The 22,524-nt window shown below is 40.0% G+C and overlaps 1 protein-coding gene across 2 annotated transcripts in view; it reads left to right on the plus strand.

Annotated features, from left to right (window-relative positions):
• Positions 1 to 22,524, plus strand: part of nt5c2a (5'-nucleotidase, cytosolic IIa) — a 31,019-nt gene extending 8,495 nt beyond the window's left edge. The window contains exons 3-18 of one of the 2 annotated variants that reach the window (XM_061086851.1): positions 5,705 to 5,778; positions 6,634 to 6,751; positions 6,889 to 6,984; positions 7,848 to 7,939; positions 8,518 to 8,575; positions 8,748 to 8,841; positions 8,950 to 9,003; positions 9,148 to 9,231; positions 9,442 to 9,483; positions 11,287 to 11,394; positions 11,674 to 11,740; positions 12,378 to 12,548; positions 12,719 to 12,770; positions 19,740 to 19,800; positions 20,666 to 20,842; positions 20,948 to 22,524. In XM_061086851.1, coding sequence (XP_060942834.1) covers positions 5,705 to 5,778; positions 6,634 to 6,751; positions 6,889 to 6,984; positions 7,848 to 7,939; positions 8,518 to 8,575; positions 8,748 to 8,841; positions 8,950 to 9,003; positions 9,148 to 9,231; positions 9,442 to 9,483; positions 11,287 to 11,394; positions 11,674 to 11,740; positions 12,378 to 12,548; positions 12,719 to 12,770; positions 19,740 to 19,800; positions 20,666 to 20,842; positions 20,948 to 21,166 — 1,567 coding nt within the window. In that variant the 3' untranslated portion in view covers positions 21,167 to 22,524. Of the gene's footprint in view, positions 1 to 5,704; positions 5,779 to 6,633; positions 6,752 to 6,888; positions 6,985 to 7,847; positions 7,940 to 8,517; positions 8,576 to 8,747; positions 8,842 to 8,949; positions 9,004 to 9,147; positions 9,232 to 9,441; positions 9,484 to 11,286; positions 11,395 to 11,673; positions 11,741 to 12,377; positions 12,549 to 12,718; positions 12,771 to 19,739; positions 19,801 to 20,665; positions 20,843 to 20,947 lie in introns of those variants that run through there. The other variant, XM_061086852.1, reaches the window with a different exon arrangement.

Here is a 22,524-nt window from a genome sequence, read left to right on the forward strand (position 1 = left end):
TCATGGCATTTTTTCAAGCCTGGTTTGAGAGTCTTTGCGTGCCTGGCCAGGTGAGACTGACAAGCTGCTCAAATGCATCTTTTTACTAATTTGTTATGCAATTAATGTTATTTTTTCAACATGTTGATGGAGTGGGAATTTTCCACGCAATCATAGTTTAACGTCTTGTTATAAGTTCAGTTTACCGATATCCATCGTTTTTGATATCCAGCTTTTCTGGTAAGTGAATGTTTATTTTCTGAATGGTTTGCTTCACATGCAGTTTGACCTTTAACTATGAATAAAGTTGCTGTTTTATTATGTCCATCTCTTAGTAAGGGGAGACATTTGAATTCCAGTTTATTATACTAATTGTAGATGCCCGCTGCTAACCAAGCTTGCTAGCCCTCATATTACTCTATGACTTACCGTTGGTTATGCTAACAGTGCCTGATCTGCCGGGCTGGTAACCTGTGTTAACCATAGACTATGGGGGTCTTAAAGTAGTGAAGCTAGTGGACATAGCCACACAAACGCACGACCTTGAGCAAGAGTGTGTGCTAGTGGACATAGCCACACAAACGCGCTCCTTTGGGAGAGAGCATGTGCGGTGTTCCATGTGTCCGAGGGTACATGAACATGCCCCCAAGGAGGCTATCAGAGAACATTAAGGCATAAATCAAGGTGTAAGTTACACAATTTTGAGTCGAATATGAATATCGAGGCTTGCGGACACTTGGATGACACCACACGAGCAGTATGGAGGCATGTTATGTTTTTTCTGTTGATTTATTCTGTCTGAATAAGAGGTCACAATTGACTTGAATTGGATTGGATTCGGCTGCAACGCTGTTTACCCTTGAGACTTAAACACTTCACCCACCCCTCCATCGGCATAGTGGTGATAAGATATATGAATTTTCCTTTTTCGGTGCACTATCCCTTTAAAACATGTTTAAATGTAATGGGAAGCATTTAGTCAATGTAACAAAAGAAGAAGAGTTGATTTTAATTCAAATAGTATTAGTGATATAATAAGTAATACAAATATAAGTATTATGCACTGTGTTATTTAATTTAAAGAAATTGTCCTTCATTTGTTGATAGTTCAAATAACATTTAACTGACTATTTTAAATCTGTTTAAAATAGCAAAGTCGACTCGTCATTAGTGCATAAATATTTATTTCTTCTCTTCTGTGAAGACCTGATCCTCATCCAAGTTTGTTCTGCACAGATTTGATGCAATAACGAGTCCAGTTCTTTTGTCCTCACTCATTAAGCATTGATTCATCACCTAAAAAAACGAAAATTTCACGGTTGTGCTTTGAGACAATGTGTGTATTACCTGTTTGCATTAAATAGGCAGCACATTTGCAAATTTAGAATTGTTTGTTTATTAAGGGACAATGCACATAATTAACTATACAGGCACATTTTCATTTGTAGTCTCTAGATGGATTTTTAAAACATTAAAAGATAACATACAAATCTCATAACAGACAGAGGGAAAACAATGAATAAAACAAAACCGTGCAGAATATATTTTGCAACAAGCAGCAGTTACTGCACATTAAAGCAGTAACATAGTCCATCGCACTCAGCAATTCAAATTTCATAGCATAGCATAATTATGCATTATAGCAACACACTAAGCATTGCATAATCATGATGGGGTGTGATACAGTAATCAGTATTAGACTATTTATATGCCTACATGAAGTGGCTAGAAATGGATTGAGAAAGAAGTAATATCTTATACTCAACATGACAGTACAACATAACTCAACATAAGGTATACGTACTTAAGATTTTGAAAGCGTATCTAATTATCCAATTATCCCAGCTTCTGTCGCAGTCATGCTGTCCTTCTTTTCATACAGTCTATGGTTTAAATGATGATACCACAGAACTTTCATATCAGCAGTGTATGTATTATTTCCTGCTCTTCTGCCATTGACCTGCATATCCATACATGCGGTCGAAAGAATGTTTACTGCGTCTCCCAGCACAGTCTAAAGACTATGGAGGAGATACCAGGAGACCGGCAGTTACACAAGGAGAGCTGGGCAGGGCCGTAGAGGGGCATCAACCCAGCAGCAGGACCGGTATCTGCTCCTTTGTGCGAGGAGGAACAGGAGGAGCACTGCCAGAGCCCTACAAAATGACCTCCAGCAGGCTGCTGGTGTGCATGTTTCTGACCAAACTGTCAGAAACAGACTCCAGGAGGGTGGCATGAGGACCAAACAATCTCTAGTGGGACCTGTGCTCACAGCCCAGCACCGTGCAGCTCGATTGGCATTTGCCAGATAACATCAGAATTGGCAGGTTTGCCATTGGCGCCACGTTCTCTTTAAGGTTCACACTGTGCACATGTGACCGGCGTCGTGGTGAACCTTATGCTGCCTGTAACATCATCCAGCATGACCGGATTGGTGGTGGGTCAGTGATGACCTGGGGAGGCATATCCTTGGTTGGTTGCACAAACCTCCATGTCAAGCCAACGGTACCTTGACTGCTGTTAGGTACCAGGATTGAATCCTCAGAGAGATTGTCAGACCTTCGCTGGTGAGGTCGGCCCATGGGTTCATCAAGCTCTGATGTGTGATTTAGGTTCCCTTTATTTTTCTGAGCGGATCTGAATCTAACCAGAATCTTCAGTTGTTAAATTATTGGTTTTGTGATTAAAATGTTCTTTTACAGAAAGCTGAAATACGTCACATTTGTTCAGATGCCTCATCTAGTTATGCCTCTGCACCCCTGCCAGCTACGGCTGGAGGCATGTTTTCAGGTAGTCCATCTGTCTGTCATATTATTTTGAAATTGAAAAATCAGGAGCACCTTGAGGCAATCTCTCAAAATGTAGCTTAAACATTCAATTGGAATCAAGAAATAATTATATTTTGGCAATCTAAGGTGAGAGTTCATTCAGTTTTTTCAATAATTCATTCATAAACTAAATATGACATGTCGAATAAGATGACATGTAGTAGTGTTGACATATCCAAAGAGTCAAACTTTACTGTGACATAAGACTTTGCGACATTATTTTGTACCATAACTACTTATGAACAGAAGGGACTGTTCCTGGAGAAGAGATTTAACCATGTTTTCTGCAACTTGCCTGGTTGGTAGAGGGAAATAATTTGATATGAAGACCATTTCTTGCATTCTGAGTATGATATTCTTGATGAGTATTGATTTAAAATGTTCAAATAATACCCAGCAGTGCCTAATGAATCATGTAGTTTATTCACTGGTTACTTGTTCTAATGGATTTTGAGTCGTGACTGATGGTTCGCTGCTATTCCCCAAGTCAAGATTGAGACCTTGATCACTTAATGAGATTAAAATTCTAATGGGTAGAATATAGTAAATTCCTTCCGATTTACACTTCATTTAAAAATAGCAGACATTTATCATCATCTACTTCTCCCAAAAATGACCAATCCTTAGTTTATCTTCAAAGGAGCATGGATGCTTAATTTAAATGTATAAGATCCACATCACTGTAATATCTTATTGACCTAAATTAGTAAGATTGCAACAAAAGAATAGAGCCGTTAAATGTATTGAAAAATCTGCTATGAAATGCCACATGTGTGCTTATTTTTGCATGTGTGTGACTAAGACTATTATAAAATTGATAACAGGTACGTTACTGTTTTTGCTCAACAATTACAAGAGAATATAGATCATTCCCTGACAGAGACAGTGCACCAAAGCTGTATAGCATGATATGAGAGGTATGACCAGCAGCCATAAGTTCAATGGTAGCAATACTGTACATGTATTCTCTATTGCAAAGCTTTCCAAGGGATTTGGCTTAAAACCATCCTGCAATGAGGTATGCCATTATTGTTAAAACAAAGTGCTATAAATTACTAAGTTAATTGCCCTCCTGGGACATATACATATTTTTTAGTGGTCTATAGTGTGAACTTATAGCCCATCCAACTCTCATGGAACAGGAGCTGATTGTTATTATGATTTGGTGTTGGCTCCTTTTCTTCTACGTCTGCTGTCCCTGCATCTTTACTTTAATCCCAATCTGTTACTGTGAATCAGTCATCTCTCACACCATCTGAATAGCAAATCAAGGCCAGTGTTTTTTTTTGCATTTCCTTTTACATTGTGAGAATGGATGTTTTTTTATGACATCATCACAGATTTCCCAGGTGAAATCTTGATGAAAAATAATCAAATATATTTAGGTAACTAATATCTATGCGTATGCAATTTGGTTCAGCCTGGTTCATTTTTAAAAAGGGACTGTTGGGCCTGCACTGAGTGCCATTATTTAGTTGCGTTTCTTTTTTGAGCCCATATTCGGCACGCATACATAGCATGAATTCATGTGCAGTTTCAATGATAGGTAACCTTCACAGAGAAGAAAGATGTTCTGCCATGTTCTGCTTGCCTTCCATGGATAGGAAAAAATATATATGATTTGAAGGTCCACTGGTCTAACAACTCTACAGAGTTTCTCCCAGTGCTCCTGGTGGTAGACAAACAATGACCACTATGACTTTGTCTTTCTCTACGATAAAGCAATGGTGCAAAATACTATTTTAGAGATATTTAATATTTTATAAATAAAAGTAAAACGTTTAAATTTACTTGGATCATTATCAAACTGTGATGGGCCACAAGTTATTTACAGTAAAGTTATTTGTGTCAGTGAAGGTTGACAAAACACTACAACCACCTCTCAGTACGACATAATGCAATTTAACTGCAGACTTTAAAAAGGATTTAAAGTTGAATCAACACAACCTGAACATTGTAACATTCAAGAAGGACGATTTATTACAGGACTGTTTAGACTTCATTGGTTTCAGGTGTATGGATCTAACAAACTACCAGCTGAATGTGCAGTATGTTGTGTGTTTAACATCAATTATCATTCTGTTTTTTTAGTTTTTCCACATTTCTTGGCTGATAGGTCAGTCAGTCTGACACATGTTGGATAAAAATGGCCATAAGTTGGTGAATTGAAACCAGATTATAGATCCACTTTATCATCAACATTAAACCCAACAGCATTATTTGTGCTCACACGACTAAGAACCCTTAATTGATAAATATACTGTATAGAACAACTTAATAATTTTAATAGCCTAAAATCTTTTATATTTGGCCTAACACTGCACCTTCATATATTGTGTTTGTGTATGCATGTGAGTGTGTGTGTATGAGCGTATGTGTGTAAAATTGTAGCACTGAACAAGACTGTGCTATCAGGCGCGCAGAGCCAATTGGAGACCACTTACAAAAAGTAATGTAACTAGTTTCTCATCAAACTTCAATTTCCAAACAATGTTCCACAATGGAAGGTAGGATACCACTTGTGTGATATCGTCTGGTTAACACTCCCTTTGCGATTAATATACATCCAATTTATAGATTTGGAAGTCTCGGAATTTAAAACAATTTGGATGATTAAAATACACACAGGCGCTACAAGTCACATCACATTCTGATGATAAGAAACAATTATTTTTGCCTCAACCTTTAAATCTGACCACCTTTTTTATTTCAGGCACTCTCCCCTCTGTTGAACTTACTCTTACCTACTGCATTAACTGCAGCAGCAACACAATACCACTCAGTGCATATTATTTTATTTGTGATATCACTGCTTAGGACATATAAGAAGTGCAGCATTCAGCTTGAACTGCAGACTGTAATGCATTCATTGACTATACACTGTTCTTGTTCACCAGAGTGTTTGTCAACCGAAGCTTAGCCATGGAGAAGATGAAGTGTTTTGGTTTTGATATGGATTACACTCTGGCAGGTAAGTGCAGTTTGAGCCCTGTGGTATCAGCCTTGATGACATGTATAAGTTTAGCTGCTGTGGCTAGATTTTCCACCATCTTATGACTGATTTCATTTTTTTGATGGATCTAAAAAAAAAAAGTGACAGTTCATCATAAACCCCTTTATTTTGTATGAATCTTGAGTTACATGTTGCCTGCTAATTAATTTGTATTAGAGATAAAATATCCAATAAAGAAAGTAAATATAGTAAAAACTGGCTGCGGGACTCAGTCCACAGAACCCTGAAGCCTGAAAAGGCTGAACTGAAAAAACAACAGGGAAACACAAGAGCTCACGATGAAGGAGAGAGGGTCGTGACGTGGGAAGGCCATGTAGACGATGATGAACTGATAAGCACAGAGACTTATATACACAGTTGAGGCAGGGGACACAGGTGAAAAACATGAGGAACTGGTGCAGACAATCACATGGGCGTGATACAGGACAAAGACATGAAATAAGGGCGGAAACACACAAGGAACAAAACTTCAAAATAAAACTGAAAACTTAAGTAGAACACAAATCCAAACACAAACCTAAACACTGGGAGACAAAGGAAAATACCATAAACAAAGGAGTCCATAATAAAACCAAAATACTCTTTATTACAGGAGACAAAGTCATGACAATATATACGAATGTGACAGTTAATCTGGCTGTAAAGAATCTGCTTTAACAACAGGGTTTCCAGGTAGACATGAGTGTTATAATTGTAGGAAGACTTTGCAGCATGGTGCAGGTCATAAAATGTCACCTGAACTCTGTGTATCATTCTTCAGTGTTTTTTGTGCACTGCCTTCATCTTCATGAGACTGTCCCCCTGTCTTTGTAGTGTATAAATCACCTGAGTATGAGTCGCTGGGATTTGACTTGACAGTGGAGCGTCTGTTGTCCATTGGATATCCACAAGAGCTGCTCAACTTTGTCTATGACCCTTCCTTCCCCACCAGGTTTGTTCACAGAGCCCTGCCTTTTTGAAATCATAATTGAAACCTACTTGATATGTGGATGGCATTGAAACAAATGATTGCTAATGTGCTTTTTGTCTGCTTTTCTGTCCTAACTGACCTGTCTCTGTTCTTCTCAGAGGGCTGGTGTTTGACACAGTGTATGGTAATCTGCTAAAAGTGGATGCCTATGGGAACATCCTGGTGTGTGTGCATGGGTTCAACTTCTTAAAGGGGTGAGGTCCATTACTCCCACTGATCTGACGTAATTGTCAACCAAACCTTTACAAAAGCCAGGCAGAGTTCCACATAGACCCTCCCTCGGTATTCTTTAAAATGTATCACTTACAAACTAAGAACCTAGAGCCAAAGTAACATCATTGAGTGTCAGTGAGGCTGTTGGGAAAGTCCTATATGTTGCAGTTTTTTGTATAAAAACAAACTTAGACACATGGATGTGATTGACATTTTGTCCTGGTGGTGATGCTAGAGTAAAAGTGAAAGGATCACCAGAGCTATTACAGTTTTTGTTTGGAGAATTTGAGTTTTACATTTAGTAGTTGAGAACCTTCGTCCCCCCATTAGATTCCAATCTATAAGGCAAATAAAATATTCCCTTCCTGTGGCAAAGCAAATCTGTTCTGAATCTCTGAGTTCAACTTTGGTGAACTTTGACATGACCTTGCGCTCCGTCTCAGTCATGTCACTAAGAAAAGCTAAAAATACCACAATTAACTATAAAAAAAGTCTAAAGGTATCATATACTGCCAATCATAGTTGTACTGTTACATACGAGTGTGACTTTGTTAAATTGCAGTTGAAAACATAGCTTTATGAAAACTTCTACAATACATACAGTATTACTAAGGGAAATTCATAAACTAAATTTAAAGTAATCAAATAAGGTTTTGCCATTGCAGAGCAGTCTCTTCATGTGTAGGGCATCTATCTTATGTTATAATAGTACATGGGTGACAAAAAACACTGATGCATGTAACAAGCACAGACATGCAATGGACAATATTAACTATGTGTATAGTAGGCTACTTTTTCCTGGTTTGACCTCCTGTATAGATGTATATGTACTCATTCTGCACAGGCCTGATATAAGAGAGATGTACCCCAACAAATTTATTCAACGTGGAGACACAGACCGGTTTTACATCCTCAACACACTCTTCAACCTGCCTGGTAAGAGAAGACACCAACATCTTTTATTATCCTAGTAATAGAAATCTTAAATTGATTATTATTATTACTATTGTAAGATTTTAGGATATTCAACATGTATTATTAGAACACAATTTCAGTGGGCATTTTTATCGACAGGTTGATTAAGCTTGTGATCATTTGTTCAAATAATAATTTATTTTCTAAACAATTACCCTCCAATGATATATATATATATATATATATATATTTGTTTTTAATTTTTGAGTCTATCCTGTGTAACCCCCAACTCCCTCTCTTTGAAAAAGTGGAGAACAAACTGTTACTATCAGTAACAACTATCAGTTATTTGTTGATAACTAACACGTTCAAAGCTTTGACATTTTTTTATGTCCAAAATATGCACACTAACTGTTATACCATAGAACGATTCTTAATATATTCTTACGCATAGCATGAACAGAATTTAATCTTTTATTCGAATTTTGTATGACCAAAGAAAGCAGTGGTCCTTTGTTTTTAGCTGTATATAAAAAAAAGTGTAAGTAATAATTGATTTGTCATATTTGATGCATAAATCTGTCTCACTGATTCCTCAGAAACCTACTTGTTTGCTTGCCTGGTTGACTTCTTCACTAACTGCCCCAGATACTCAAGGTACTCAACAGTCACTGTTACATACAGAATATCTGAATCTAATTAACTTTTTCAGTATCAGTAAAATGTCAATATCCTAGTCAGAATGCTATCTCAGAAGCTCTGCAAGGGGAAACTCTGAATCATTGTAATGCAGAGTTTAATGTTCACCTGATTTTAATTGTCTCTTTAGTTGTGAGACTGGCTTCAAAGATGGTGACCTTTTCATGTTCTACAAGAGCATGTTCCATGATGTCCGAGATGCTGTGGATTGGGTTCATTTAAAGGTAGATACTTTTCGCATTCCACATGAAACCTGTGTCCAGGCAACTGTTGGCCATCTCTAGTCAACGCTCAGTCCATCCTCAGCCTTATTGTTTTCTTTATTTTCTCAGGGCTCCTTAAAAGAAAAAACTGTTGAAAACCTGGAGACGTATGTGGTAAAGGATGTGAGTACATACAGCAACCATGTAACAGTTTTGGTCAACAAATACTGCATCACTCTGTAGTCCAGTGGTAACAAAACATTCTAGCTCAGTCTTATTTATTGCTGTTCAAGTTGTCTGATGAGTTTTATTTATTCCTCCTTCAAGTCAAAGCTTCCTCTCCTCCTCAGTCGCATGAATGAAGTAGCCAAAGTGTTTTTGGCCACCAACAGTGATTACAAATACACAGAGGTGAGGTGACAGTTCAGTCTAACATGTTAAGAGTGATTAAATCAAACCAGATCCTACTGTTTTGTTTTGCCTTTCATTATTTATATTATCTAAGAAACTTCTTTACTTACTTATACATTTAGACTGTGCTAATAATGCCATATCATGTTAATGATTTATGTTTTTTTTCTTGATCAGTGTTGACAAAAACCCTCTCCTGTTGTCTTACAGAAAATAATGACCTACCTGTTTGACTTTTCTCATGGCCCAAAGGTAACACTGATGACAAAATAATGATGACCAATCTCAGTAGACATGGTGCGTCACTTATTTGATTTAAACAGGGAAAAACCATTGAGATCAAGCTCACTTTTGATTAATTCACTTTACGTGAGTAAGTTTGACAACATTTGGCAACAGACAATACAACAAGAAACAAGCTAAGGACATCAACATCGGGAGAGCAACAAGAATTTATAGAAAACACATACATTCATACTGCTCTGCACAATTGATTTAAATTGACTAAAAGGGATCAGCTTGTCTAGTTTTGTAAGTTTCTGTAAGTTGTGCCACATGTATGTGGTGAAGTATTTAAAGGCCCATTTCCCAATCTCACATTTAGATTTTTAAGGACCAAAATATTCTTAAGACCTAGTGCAGTGTGATATTGATCTGTTGTTGAAAATACACGTAAGATAATCAGGAAGTTTACCAAAACGTGCTTTGTAAATAAATTACATGCAGAGTTGTTCCCTTCTTACTGCCAGCGACTGCCACCAAACTGTTTAGTACACAGTGATGCATTCTAAAGCCATCGCCTGTTATGAACCTGAGAGAAGAGTAATAGACGGCATTGAGGGGTTTAAGGGTGAAGGCCCGAGAGTCCATATACAGTATATTACATCACCGTAGTCCATAACAGATCAAAAGTGACTGTACAACTTTTTTCCTGCTGTCCTGGGAAAAACATGCTTCGTTTCTGTAAAGAAAAGCCGGCTTAGCTTTTAGGTATTTAGTTAGTTCAGATCTTTTTTAGAGCACAGCTATTTATACAAATCTACTCGTTCACTAAATGTCCCATTCAGAGTAGAAATCTCTAGTTCTGAATGGTAAATGGTAAATGGATTTGTATTTATATAGCGCTTTTCTAGTCTGATGAAGACCACTCAAAGCGCTTTACAGTACAGTTTCACATTCACCCAGTCACACACACATTCATACAGTGCATCTACTTGCAGCACTTTGTTATTCTATGGGGGGCTATTGAGGGTTCAGCATCTTGCCCAAGGACACTTCGGCATGCAGATGGTTCAGACTGGGGATCGAACCGCCGACCTTCAGGTTGGAGGACGACCACTCTACCCCTCAGCCACAGCCGCCCCCGTGAATGACTGTCTATCAATTTTTAGAGAATAGCATCCATTTTTTTTATTAGGGTTTAGTAATAGTTTGAGTTTTATTAGGGTCTGCTGTACGATACAAATTGTCTCACCTGCCATTCATTTGTACATCCAGGATTGAATTAAATAACATTTTAATGAAGAAAGATTATTTGTACAGGAGTGTAAAACAAGATTTATGCCACTAGCATGACTAAAAAACCAAGATAAACTGTAGGGTAAGTCCAAAGGTATCAGACATTGGATACTACCTTTTACATATGAGTGTGGTTTTGCTGATTTGCAGGTGATTTACGAGTATTAAAACTTGTAGCTTACATACAGTACATTAAAGGGCTTTTTATAAACTGAATTGGGACATGTGTAGAGCTGTGATGAATTTGCACTAGTTGTGAAAAACAAGCACAAGCTCCAATCAGAGCAAATTTATTAATTCAGTCTCAGATTATGAAGTTATGAATTACTGTTCTCTTCAGCAAAGTAACAACAAGGTGGCTTATAAAAATATGAGATTTTTGATTAATATCTGTTAAGAAGGGAATACATACATCAATGATAATTAATTCATCATTTGGATTTAAAGCAATGGAATGAAAAGGTGGTAATTTGGGTGATGGTGGCAGATAATATGGGTTAACGTGTGTGCATGCCTGTGTGTGTCTGTTTATCGCAGCCTGGAAAACCCCACCGGCCCTGGCAGTCTTACTTTGACCTGATTCTGGTGGATGCCCGGAAGCCTGTGTTCTTTGGAGAAGGAACAGTGCTGCGGCAGGTCGACACTGTGAGTGTGTACTGTGGAAGCGATTGTGGACAATATCATTCTCAGCGTTTATTCAATGGCATTTAATTTTTCTGGTTTAGAATCAACAACATGTGTGCTGTGTCAAGATACTATTGTTTAATTTCACATTACTGTAAAGATACTCTAGTGTCATTAAAAAGTCCCTGCTTGTGTGCAAATTTACTTTAGGAACACAGTCCTGAATAAAGATGGAAGACGAACTCTGTAAGATACATTACTTCTGTGTATGAGTGTGTGCCTGAACCTTGGTTTTGTCAGACCACAGGTCGGCTGAAGATCGGCACATACACCGGACCACTCCAGCATGGCATTGTTTATTCCGGAGGTAAAAGCTTGTTGATTTTTTTTTCTCAAAATTTAATTTCGCTTTAAAGTGTAATGGTCATAGAAACAACCATCAAAGTTTGTGCATATATGTCTGGAAGAGATATTTCTTATTTCTCATTAATCTGATCACTTCTTGTTTCAGAGTATTGGAAGCCGATTGGATTTCTAACTTATATCTGATTTACTAAATTGCAATATGGGGTTTTACACTCAACACAAATGGTTGATCAAAGAATAAATCTAGACACAAGCAAAAAATGTATTTAACTCAGGAATATAAAATTGGAATATTCATTTGTAGTTCTTCAGATTTTTGATTATGTGAATATATCCGATTTATTTATGGCGTGTTACAATGATACAAAATGTTTTATGACAAAAAAAGTAAACATGCCATTGATAACTTCCATGTGCAACACAGGTAAAACTCTGCCCCAAACACTTCCCTGTTGCTGCTACTGGAAACCTGTTGCTAAACACCCTTTTCTCCAAAGGATTACCTAAGGCATGAGCAGCAGACACCTTATGTTTACAACAGCAAATGTAAAATAAACCTCGTAGAGGCTGAATCTCAGCTGTAAAGAGGATGGACAATGGGGATAAAAGTGCCCAAAATTGCATGTCTCTACTCGCAGGATCTTCAGACATTGTGTGTGACTTGCTGGGTGCCAAAGGAAAGGACATCATCTACATTGGAGACCACATCTTTGGTGATATTCTCAAATCCAAGAAGCGTCAGGGCTGGAGGACTTTCCTGGTGATACCTGAGCTGGCACAGGAGCTGCAAGTGTGGACTGACAAAAGCTGTGAGAAAACATACACACTAATACGTATATGCGCATCATTAATTTGAGCCCAGATTACTACCAGGCCCACTCTGTTGTATGTGTTTTCATATTTTCACTCTGTCTGGTTTTTAAAACTATCAGGAATACAATCTAATGTACCAATGTAATTGCCAATGTTTGTTTTTCAGCCATATTTGAGGAGCTTCAGTCACTGGAATGCTTCCTGGCAGAGCTTTACAAGTGAGCTCCTCTTTGATAAAGCAGTTGTTTGTCCGAGAAATAGTGTACCTTTTAGATGGTGTGGTTTTGAAAGATGTAAGTTTATGATTTTTAAGACCTTTACAAAAATTCTAAAGGTCTGTTTGCTTGGCCTATGGCAATTCTCTTGAGCTACTTTATTTTTTGGCACTAGTAACACCTCCTCAAACAGGCATTCAATATACTGTCACTTTTTTTTTGCATGCTGGACACGCAGATTTATATAGTAAATATTGCAGAGTAAAGTTAGAAAACTAGTTGGCTATTTCATAGGTCTGTTAAGCAGTCAACAAATCTTCAAATTTAATTCAGCTTGATATAAAGCTTTACAGAAACAAAGCAAACAGCGTGCTTTTCCTTTGTGGATACAAGAGGAAAATATTTTATGAATGTGGCTGCCATGATAGAGACTGGTTGTCGGTTTATATAAATGTTATTGATATTGAACGCATTGCATGTCCAAATTTGACAGTGCACTTCCCTTGGGTACTAAGAATACACATGTCAAGTGGGAAGCTGTTAAGATGAATGGTTCATGAGATATTTGTTCCACATACAGGCAGATAGAAAGACAGACATATGTTTGTGTAAGTAGTAGGAAGATGGAAACAGGGATATGATCAGTTGTTGCAGCCCCATACAGTATGCTCACACACCTCAACAAAGCATGTTCATCAGCTGTACTTATTCAATGGTCTAGCCACAACATGGTGTCCGAGGCCTCACTAATCTATGTGTTATTGTCTGTAGGCAGAAGCAATTATCTTGGCAGAACTGTGCCATATGATTGGTATCCACATTCATATACTGGTGGTCAGAACATGTGGATTCGGTCACCTGTGTGTAAAGTTTGGGGAAGATAGGCCAGGCTGGGAAAACGTTGTGACTATATGTTTAATAATGCAGTTCTTGCTGTGTTGGATACCTATCTCCATGACAATGTATTGAGGTTAGGGAAAGCTCTTTTGTTCTTGCAGAGTTAGCTTGCGAGACTGTGTCATGGTCGCTGGGGCTGAATTCTTAGTCCTTAGTCCTTGAGGCAGGCCTACATGGAGGTCAGAAGAGCTTGGATAGAGAGGATGTCTCCCTGGCTGGGAGTGGACAAAGCAGAAGAGTAGAAAAGGGAAAGAGTAGAGGGGCACCTGCCCTTTTTACATGACCTGGTGACATCTAAGCCAGGGGTCAGAATTACCAATGGTGGCTGCAAGATGTGATATCTCTTTATGCTCTCCTTTTGTCGTCAGGAGAAAGGAGACATATGGCCAGGCTTAAGTTAGACATGTAGGCCTGTCCATTGTTCAACAATAGTACATCCCAAATCCAACATTACTCATAGAGTGTATGCATATTTATCACAATAAATTGTGATTAAACTGTATTGCAATACACCTAGCCCACCACATGTACCAATGTGTCAAGCTTCTTATTTTACAGAATAGCCACACGCCCCGTTATCCTTAACCCATGTAAAAGTGAGTTGGGGACTCCCCAGCCCCATGAAAGTTAACATTGAGTGAGTTTAATTTAGCAACTTTGTCTTGCTAAAATGTCTCTAGCACAGATAGAATATCAGAGTTCTTCAAAAGTTTGTAAACCACTCTGCAATGAGCTTTGTCCCATGCAGGTCACGACAGTTGTATGACAGAACCTGAAAAGACATCTGGCATGATGAGTGAGGGCTAGGGCTGACGATTTAATTGCGATTACCCGCACCACTGTCACCAGTGAGATGAGCTCGCTCTGTGTGTACGCCACGCCGAAGACTTGAGGCCCCTGTAGGTGATGCAGGCCTCCTTCGCTATCTCCTGGATCAGAGGAATTCTGTTGTCCCATGGCATTCTGGCTGCGGATGAGGACAGCAACCCAGTGCCCTACTCTCTTTCGCACGTTGTAATCGTGCACGTTGCGGTTAGAAAATCGCGTTTTATCATATCGCGATTTAATCGCAAATGCAATTAATCGTTCAGCCCTAGTGAGGGCCCATCTCACCAGCAGCCGCCATCATTCACCCAGTAGCAAGTGCAGTCCAGCCCTGCACCAGCCATCACCAGTCTTGGTTTAATTGAAGGCCTACTAGTGACATGAGCAACTGATCCTCTGATGCTGTGTCTAACATGATGATCATTACATTAACGTTACAATAACTGATGACTTGATAAAGGCTGGTTTCAGTACTGATAAAGGAGGCAGGTATATTACAGTGCATCCTTTGTGTCAGGGGAAATGTAGAAGTGCAGATACCAGGGGATAAACTTTCCTCGGATATCCCTGATATGCACTGTTTTAATCATCAACTCCATTCAGTTGTTATTTAGTTTTCCATGTCTGCAATCTGCTCCGCAAATTCTTCAGGAACTCCACGGCATCAATTCACTACAAAGGCCAAACTTGGATCAGTGCTGGACAGGTTATTTGGTGATGGTGTTGATCAGGGGTGCCCAATACGTCGATCGCGATCTACCTGTCAATCGCAAAGGTAGTGTGGGTAGATCGCATCACGCATGCACAATTGGACAAGAGGCAGTCACGTGGACGCTCTGGCGCTCTCAGAGCTAATTTACGAACGCGCCCATTGACGTACCCGCCCTTAAAACAACACTTACAAGTGTCGTCAGAATAAGGGAGGTACCCTACTGCAGTGGTTTCCAAACTTTTTACAGTCCCGCACCCTTTCAGATATTCAATCTCCAGCTTACCCCGTTGATTTCTTTTTCGCCCCATCCTTTAATATAGGATGGGGCTTGATTGTTGAAGGCCTTGTATGTGAGGAGCCGTCATTGTGCCATGCAAGTTGACTATCTGATCAGACAATGTTTCTCTGAAGTGATTGCAAAACTGGTTACTAATAATAACAGATTTTTGGGGAAATAAAGGTATGGTATGGGTCTATAATTAGCCAAAACATCTGGGTTAGGAGTTGCCTATCCAATCAGAGGTTTAATTATGGCTACCTTGAAAGCCTGTGGTATGTAGCCAGTTAATAGAGACATATGATTCTGATAAATTTGGAACTGTCATTTAGTGATTTACTACTTTGTTACTAGGGGTGACAATGTCACCCCTAGTAACCCCTAATGTTTGTACGTAATGAGGCTGCTGAACTATTTACAACCAAAATGGGAGTGAAGTTTTGATAACTTTCCTTTGTTTTATTGACACATCTGTGCAGCATATTATATTAGGAATTAGGAATTATTTCCCTAAATTTGTTTACAGTATTGTCTGATAAACGCTGACCATTATAAACATTTTGTCCAAAATCAGTGTAGTAATAATTGTAATTAAGAAATTGTCAGACAAGAGGGTTTCGGGGAAATGTCATTATATTTCAATTATATATGCCATATATCAAAACAATTGTTTTTATTATTCTACACTTCCTAAGTGGCACTTAAGGAGGTAAAGCGGCTCATCCTCTAACCAGAAGTTCAGTGGTTTAATCCAAGTCCATTCCACTTGCCAAGTACCTAATTGCCCCAACTGCTGTGTCAGCAGTGTGTGATTGATGTGTGATTGCTGCTACACATATTTGCACTATATGAATTTGTTTTTGAATGGCAAAACTGTACTTTAAGTGGTCATCAAAACCAAATTAATTAACAAATGTAATCTGTGTGTGCTAGTTGACTGTTGCTTTCATACTTGACATAAGATTTGTGACTGATATATTAGTGGTGCTGTAACTGACATTGTTGTAACATCCTCAGTGAAATATCATTGGGCAATATTGTTATTGAAATGGCACTTAAATGCTGTTAAAATAATAGTTGTAATCAAATAATTATTGTTTGAACAGAATGCTATAGTCATGATGCTTTAATCAAAGCTACTAGCTAGCTAATTATTAGTGCTATAAGTTCATAACTACTATAAGTTCATAACATGGTATGGCTGTGGAAATATAAACCTCATTAGGAAGACCTTGCCTACATGCATTCCTTTCCAGGTCACATTATAACTGCTGAATTCTGAAGCCATATTCATTGTGCATAATTATTATACTACAGCAAGCTAACAATGGAGTGCATGTAATTTACGTCACGTGCTGTTCACGTTCAAGCTTGGCTGATACCGTTATGCTAGCATTTCGTGCTCTTAAAGCACTTCCAACGATAAGAATGAACGTCAAAAACACAATTTGGTCTACCTTAAGTATATAATTTCTACCTCTATTTTAGCTACAATCATCCACGTTCGTCACTATGTCGGTATCTTGAGCATGTGCCAAACACGGCTCAGCTCATTGTCACTTATGCCAATAGACTCAGACCTTGTCAGACAGCTAGATTTTGACGATCTAGCGGATAGTTTTGCAAGGAGGAAGGCAAGAAAGACACCAATATAGGAAAGGAGGGCCTCCACAAGACATGTGCACAGGGGCCTCACAAGACCATGATCCAGCCCTAATGGTGGGCTTGATGATGAGGAATTGCAAAAGACAAGTCTGCAGGTAACAAAGGTGTGGCTTTTTTTCTTGAGACACAACATAGGTGAAACAATTTAATTTAAAGGAAAAGTCAAGGTCAAAGATAACTTTGGTTTAAAAAATAGCTTAATGGTATAACTGGGCATACCTAGTATAAAAAGTGTTTCCTAACAAAGTCTCCGAAAGGAAGTTTATATGAGATAAATAGAATTGGGCCAAACACAAAATCCTGTGGAAAGTGTGTTCGTGCTGTTATGTCTAATGACTTCAGTTCACACAGTTTGTTCACACGATTGTGGCTGCCCATTACTTCAACAGCTCTACTCTGCTCTACCACTATGCTCTTAACACCGATGGAGGAGCCATCCAGCACTGCAAAGGGAGGTGATCTCACCCTCCGTCTCTTGATATGTTTCATGTGACGCCAACATTCCACGACCTTGTCGCTCAGTTGGGCTGCTGGTGATTTAGCTGCAGGCTGGGGAGCTGCCAGTAATGGAGTGTGGTGTTACCCGGTAGTGCAGCAGGGGTGTGGAGCAGGGTGGCAGAGAAGGGAAGACCATCCACCAGGTGTGCCCTGACTCTGTTTTTAGTGTCTCATTGTATCTCCTTATCCCCCCAGTTTGCCTCCAGGATGGTAGAAGGCTGTGCGGATGTAGTAAATGCCCGGCTCTTCACAAATGTTACAAACTCGGCTGAAACAAACTGTTATCTTGAGTGATGGTGTCAGGGATGCCCCACTGAGCAAAATGAGAGGCGAGGAAGTCTGTGACCACCAGAGTTGCAACAGACCCTGTGGCGACCACCTCTGGCCACTTGGAATATAGGTTGTAAGCTACAATGAGGAATTGCTGATGCTGTGGGACACCACGGAGCTCACCGCAGATGTCAACCCGGATGTTTTCTCAAGGTGTGGGTGGCCACTGCAGAGGTGGCGGTCGGCCAGTCTTCCCACTGACGAGGAAGGCTGTGCAGTCTTTTACCATAGACTGTCGATACCTGGCAACCACACCAAGCCTGGTTGTACATGTGCCACAGCTCACACGCCCAGACACAGGCCTGCGCTTCCAGCTCCCCAACTGAGTACGTTTGTTCAGCTGAGGTGAGGCGCTGAGAGGCAAACGCCAGAGGGCGTTCAGTGCCAAGTTGGAGTTGAGACAGCACAGCACGGATCGTGGTATTTGAGGCATCACAGGTCAGGATCGTGGGGCTCTCTAGTTCAAAGTGTGCAAGTACAAGCAACGAGGTGAGCTGTGCCTTGAGTTGGCGAATAGCGGCAGAGAGAGTAGGAGTCAACGTCCAAATGGCATCCTTTTTTAGGCTCTCTTGCAGCGAGGCAGTGAATGTGGAGTATTGGGGAACGAAGAGCAGGTAGACTGTCATCCCCAGGAATAATGCTAGCTGGGCTGGGCAAGATTGTTCAGGAAGATGCTACACATAAGAGTGAAATGGGCTGAGGCCGTCAGCGGTCAGGCAAGAGCCAACAAACTTGATGGCGGGCACAGCAAAGATCCACTTTTCCCCCTTCAGTGTGAGGTTTTTGCTGGTGAGGATATCAAGCACCCTAGTGAGGCGCTCTTCATGGATGGCCAGTGTCGCACAATGTACCTCTAGCTAATCCAGGAAGATGACTACTCCTGGAATGCCAGCGAAGATGGTCGCCATGATTTTGTGAAAGCAGCTGAGGGCGGAGCTGAGACCAAAAGGCATGCAGGTGTAGTGAAAAACGTTGGACACAAAAGCTGTGAGGTTGCGGCTGCAAGGATGCATTGGCACCTGCAGGTAGCCCTGGCGAAGGTCGAGTTTGGAGAATGTAGAGGAGCCGTAGAACTTGGCTGTCAGTTCCTGTTGGTAGTGGATACTTGTCCGGGATCACAGCCTTGTTCACTGACCTAAGGTCAATGCATGGGCACAGGCCTCCTGACTTTTTTCTCGCGGCCACTAAGTTGGAAATCCAAGGGGACGCGTCCACCCGCTCGATCATACCTCCCTCCAGCAGCTATTGTAGTTCAGCAGTTACATCATCACGCAGGGCAAGGGGCACGTGGTGCAGGTGCCTAATGACATGATGCACCTCAGGGTTGAGAAGGGGCTGGTTGTCAAAGCAGTGAGGCAGCCCAGACTGTTCAACAGTGAAGGCCAGCGCTGCACCCAAGGCAAACTAACAGTCAATATGGCTGACCCGGTGTTGTCTAGGAGGGAGAAACCCAGGTCGGAAAAAAAATGAGGGGAGAGCCTTGGTCCCGTAGCGCACACAGAAGGTGATTGTGCCTACCATGCCAATTGTAGTGGTCGCGAAGCCTCCGTATCCAGCAATATTGGCAGGGACACCCCATCTAGTTCCAATCTGCACCACTTAAATGCCTGGGAGGGGGAGCTCACTGAGTGAATGGTCTTATGTTTAGAGTCTCCAATTAAACTAACCCCAAGCATGTATTTTATCTTGCACTCCAGCTAGTAAGGCATCAAACTCATGTGGAAAGAGTTGTGTTCTTAGATCATAGTACACTTTGTTGTGTCCTCAGACATCTGGACAGCAGCAGCAACGAAAGGCCTGACATCAGCTCCCTGCAGAGACAGATTAAGGTACAACCTCCTGTGTTTCACTCAGCTGCTTCCAGACATGCACTGGACTCCGCAGTACTCCATATTTTCTTTGGAAATCGATGTGTGAACATAGCCAGGGATCCCCCACTGGAATCACTGTGAGCGAGTGATTTCTAAAAAAACGAGAAAACAAAAAATATCTCCTATTGAAAAAGTGGTTTCACACAAATAGAAAACACAGACTAATATGTCAGGAGAGTTTGAGTTGATGAGAGCCGACGACGATGTCGGGGTGCTATAAACAAAATCACTTAATATGTCACTTCCTGCCTCTATCTGCTGCACCTGGCTGCTCCACCTCTCGCCTAAAGCAGAGGATTTGTTGCTGTTGTGAACGCGTCTGTGCAGAAAACCTCCTGCTGTATTGTGCATGTGTGAAAGGCAATCTCTGGGTAAACTCTGTAGCCAATTGTCCGGATATTTCCCAGAGGTCATGTCTGAAAACGAGCTCATACTATAAAATTACAGATGATGTACCTGTTTCAGTGTCCCTGGTCACAGCCCAATACATATTACCTAGCCTCAATGTAGTGATAAGGCATAGTCCTTTGGTGTAGAAGCTGAAGGCGGTACAGGACTGCAGAGAACCATCAAATGTGCATGTTGCTGTCACAACTAAAATATATACATTTTTCCAATCTTCTATCAATACTGTGACCACAATTTATTTCAGTACAACTTTATTAATCCAAAGTTGTATGTCCACACACAATATGTTAGAACCATTTCTTGAATCACCTCTATACGAACAAAAATATTTTTCTTGCAGATCAAAAAGATTATGGCTGTAATGACAAATATCACTATGTGAAATTATTTCATGCATTACTGTTTGTCCTTCCAGAAAGTGACTCATGACATGGACATGTGCTATGGCATGATGGGAAGTCTGTTTCGCAGTGGCTCCCGTCAAACACTGTTCGCCTCCCAAGTGATGCGCTATGCTGACCTGTATGCTGCCTCTTTCATCAACCTGCTCTACTATCCTTTCAGTTATCTGTTCAGAGCTGCACATGTACTGGTGAGAATCACAATAGCTGCCACTCGGCCTCCAATGTGTGTGTCACTCTTCTTTACTTCGGTTACTTTTGATTCAGAGCATTAAATTAAAGTTTTTCCATTCCAGATGCCTCACGAGTCAACAGTGGAGCACACCCACGTCAAAGTCATTGATACAGAGTCTCCACTTGCCACACGAAACCGCCACGACATCGACTTCAAGGAGTTGAAGTGCAAACAGCACCAGCTGAACAGATCAATAAGCGAGATCCAGCCTCCCCATTTCTTCCCTCAGTCTCCTCAGGAGATCACACACAGCCATGATGAGGATGACGATGAGGAGTAAAATAAGAAGTCTTTGTCTCACTTTAGTTCATCTGCTTTGAAAGTTCGAAGTTCATCTTTTTGTATATCTATAGGGCTGAGTCTGACTGTCAGATCCACATGTTAATTTGTTGATCCATTTTTACATGTAGTACAACACTGTCTAACAATCTGGATCTGGTCTACATGTAGATTCAAAGGGACTTACTACCTTACTGGTAACTGTACCTGATCCAACTAATTCACAATAATAAAGTGTATAGAGTATTATAAGAACAAGATGTGAGACAAACTGACAGAGTGGAAGAGAATATCTATACCTTATTTGGGTAGAGCAGCTGTTGGTAACTGGATCCTCCTGGTTCTGCTTGGTTTGTTAAATGTTCTGCTTCATTCAGTTTATCAGGAAAGAGGATCCACTCTTCATTTGTTTTCATTTGCATTTTCAGTGTAAATAGGTCACTGCCCTGTTTCTTACTCCTGCATCATACCTGTAACTTAAAGATGTGCCTGAGGTTAAGATGCTACCCCAAACTAATTTAAATGAATGAGATTTGTCAAATACTGTCACACATATTTTTGTTCTTCCAAAGACTACTCGTCCAATGTAGGGATGTGATGCTATGATAAGGTATTTAAGCTCAAGTAGAGTTCAACAGAATAAATAATAAGTTATTACTTCTTTCAAGGAGATTATAGTTTCACCTGGCCATTACCAGCTCATTGTTGGTTTGTTTGTTAGCAGATTATGCAAAAACTACTGAACAGAATTCAACAAAATTTGGTGGAAGGTGGAGACATGGGCCAAGGAAGACAGCATTACATAGTCAGGTGTGAATTCAGGAATTTCTTTCACTTTCTTTAACATTGCAAGACAGGGCCTTTGACTTATCACAGATTTCCCAAGGACTCATTCATTGATCTCAATGAAAAAAGGCGCATTTAGGGGACTGATATCTATGACGGTGAGCACAACTCTGGATAAGCACAACACAGTTCAGCAACAAATCAAAATGTTTTCATCATCTTGTTTTATCATAAACTTGCCGACTCACGTGCTCACAGACAGTTTCACCTCTTTAATAACCCAGTTCTTCCCCTCATTGTTGTACAATATTCAGATATTCCATGGAATAAGACTTGAGGCAAAGTTATCACCCTGACATCTACCATACATACAATGGCAATAGAGGTAATGTGGATCTTTCCACAATGCACTGTTAAACGGTTATGGTCTTATTCACCACACTTTCAGCTGATACAGTGAACGTGAATGAGAATGTTTGTTAAAGAATTAATTCTGATCAATCATTTTTTTTCTTATGTTCCGTTATAAATGTTGCACACTACCTGATAAGTTTGAATAAAAACCTGAACTTA

The sequence above is a fragment of the Limanda limanda genome, chromosome 15 (assembly GCF_963576545.1).
Source record: "Limanda limanda chromosome 15, fLimLim1.1, whole genome shotgun sequence".
Taxonomy (NCBI): domain Eukaryota; kingdom Metazoa; phylum Chordata; class Actinopteri; order Pleuronectiformes; family Pleuronectidae; genus Limanda; species Limanda limanda.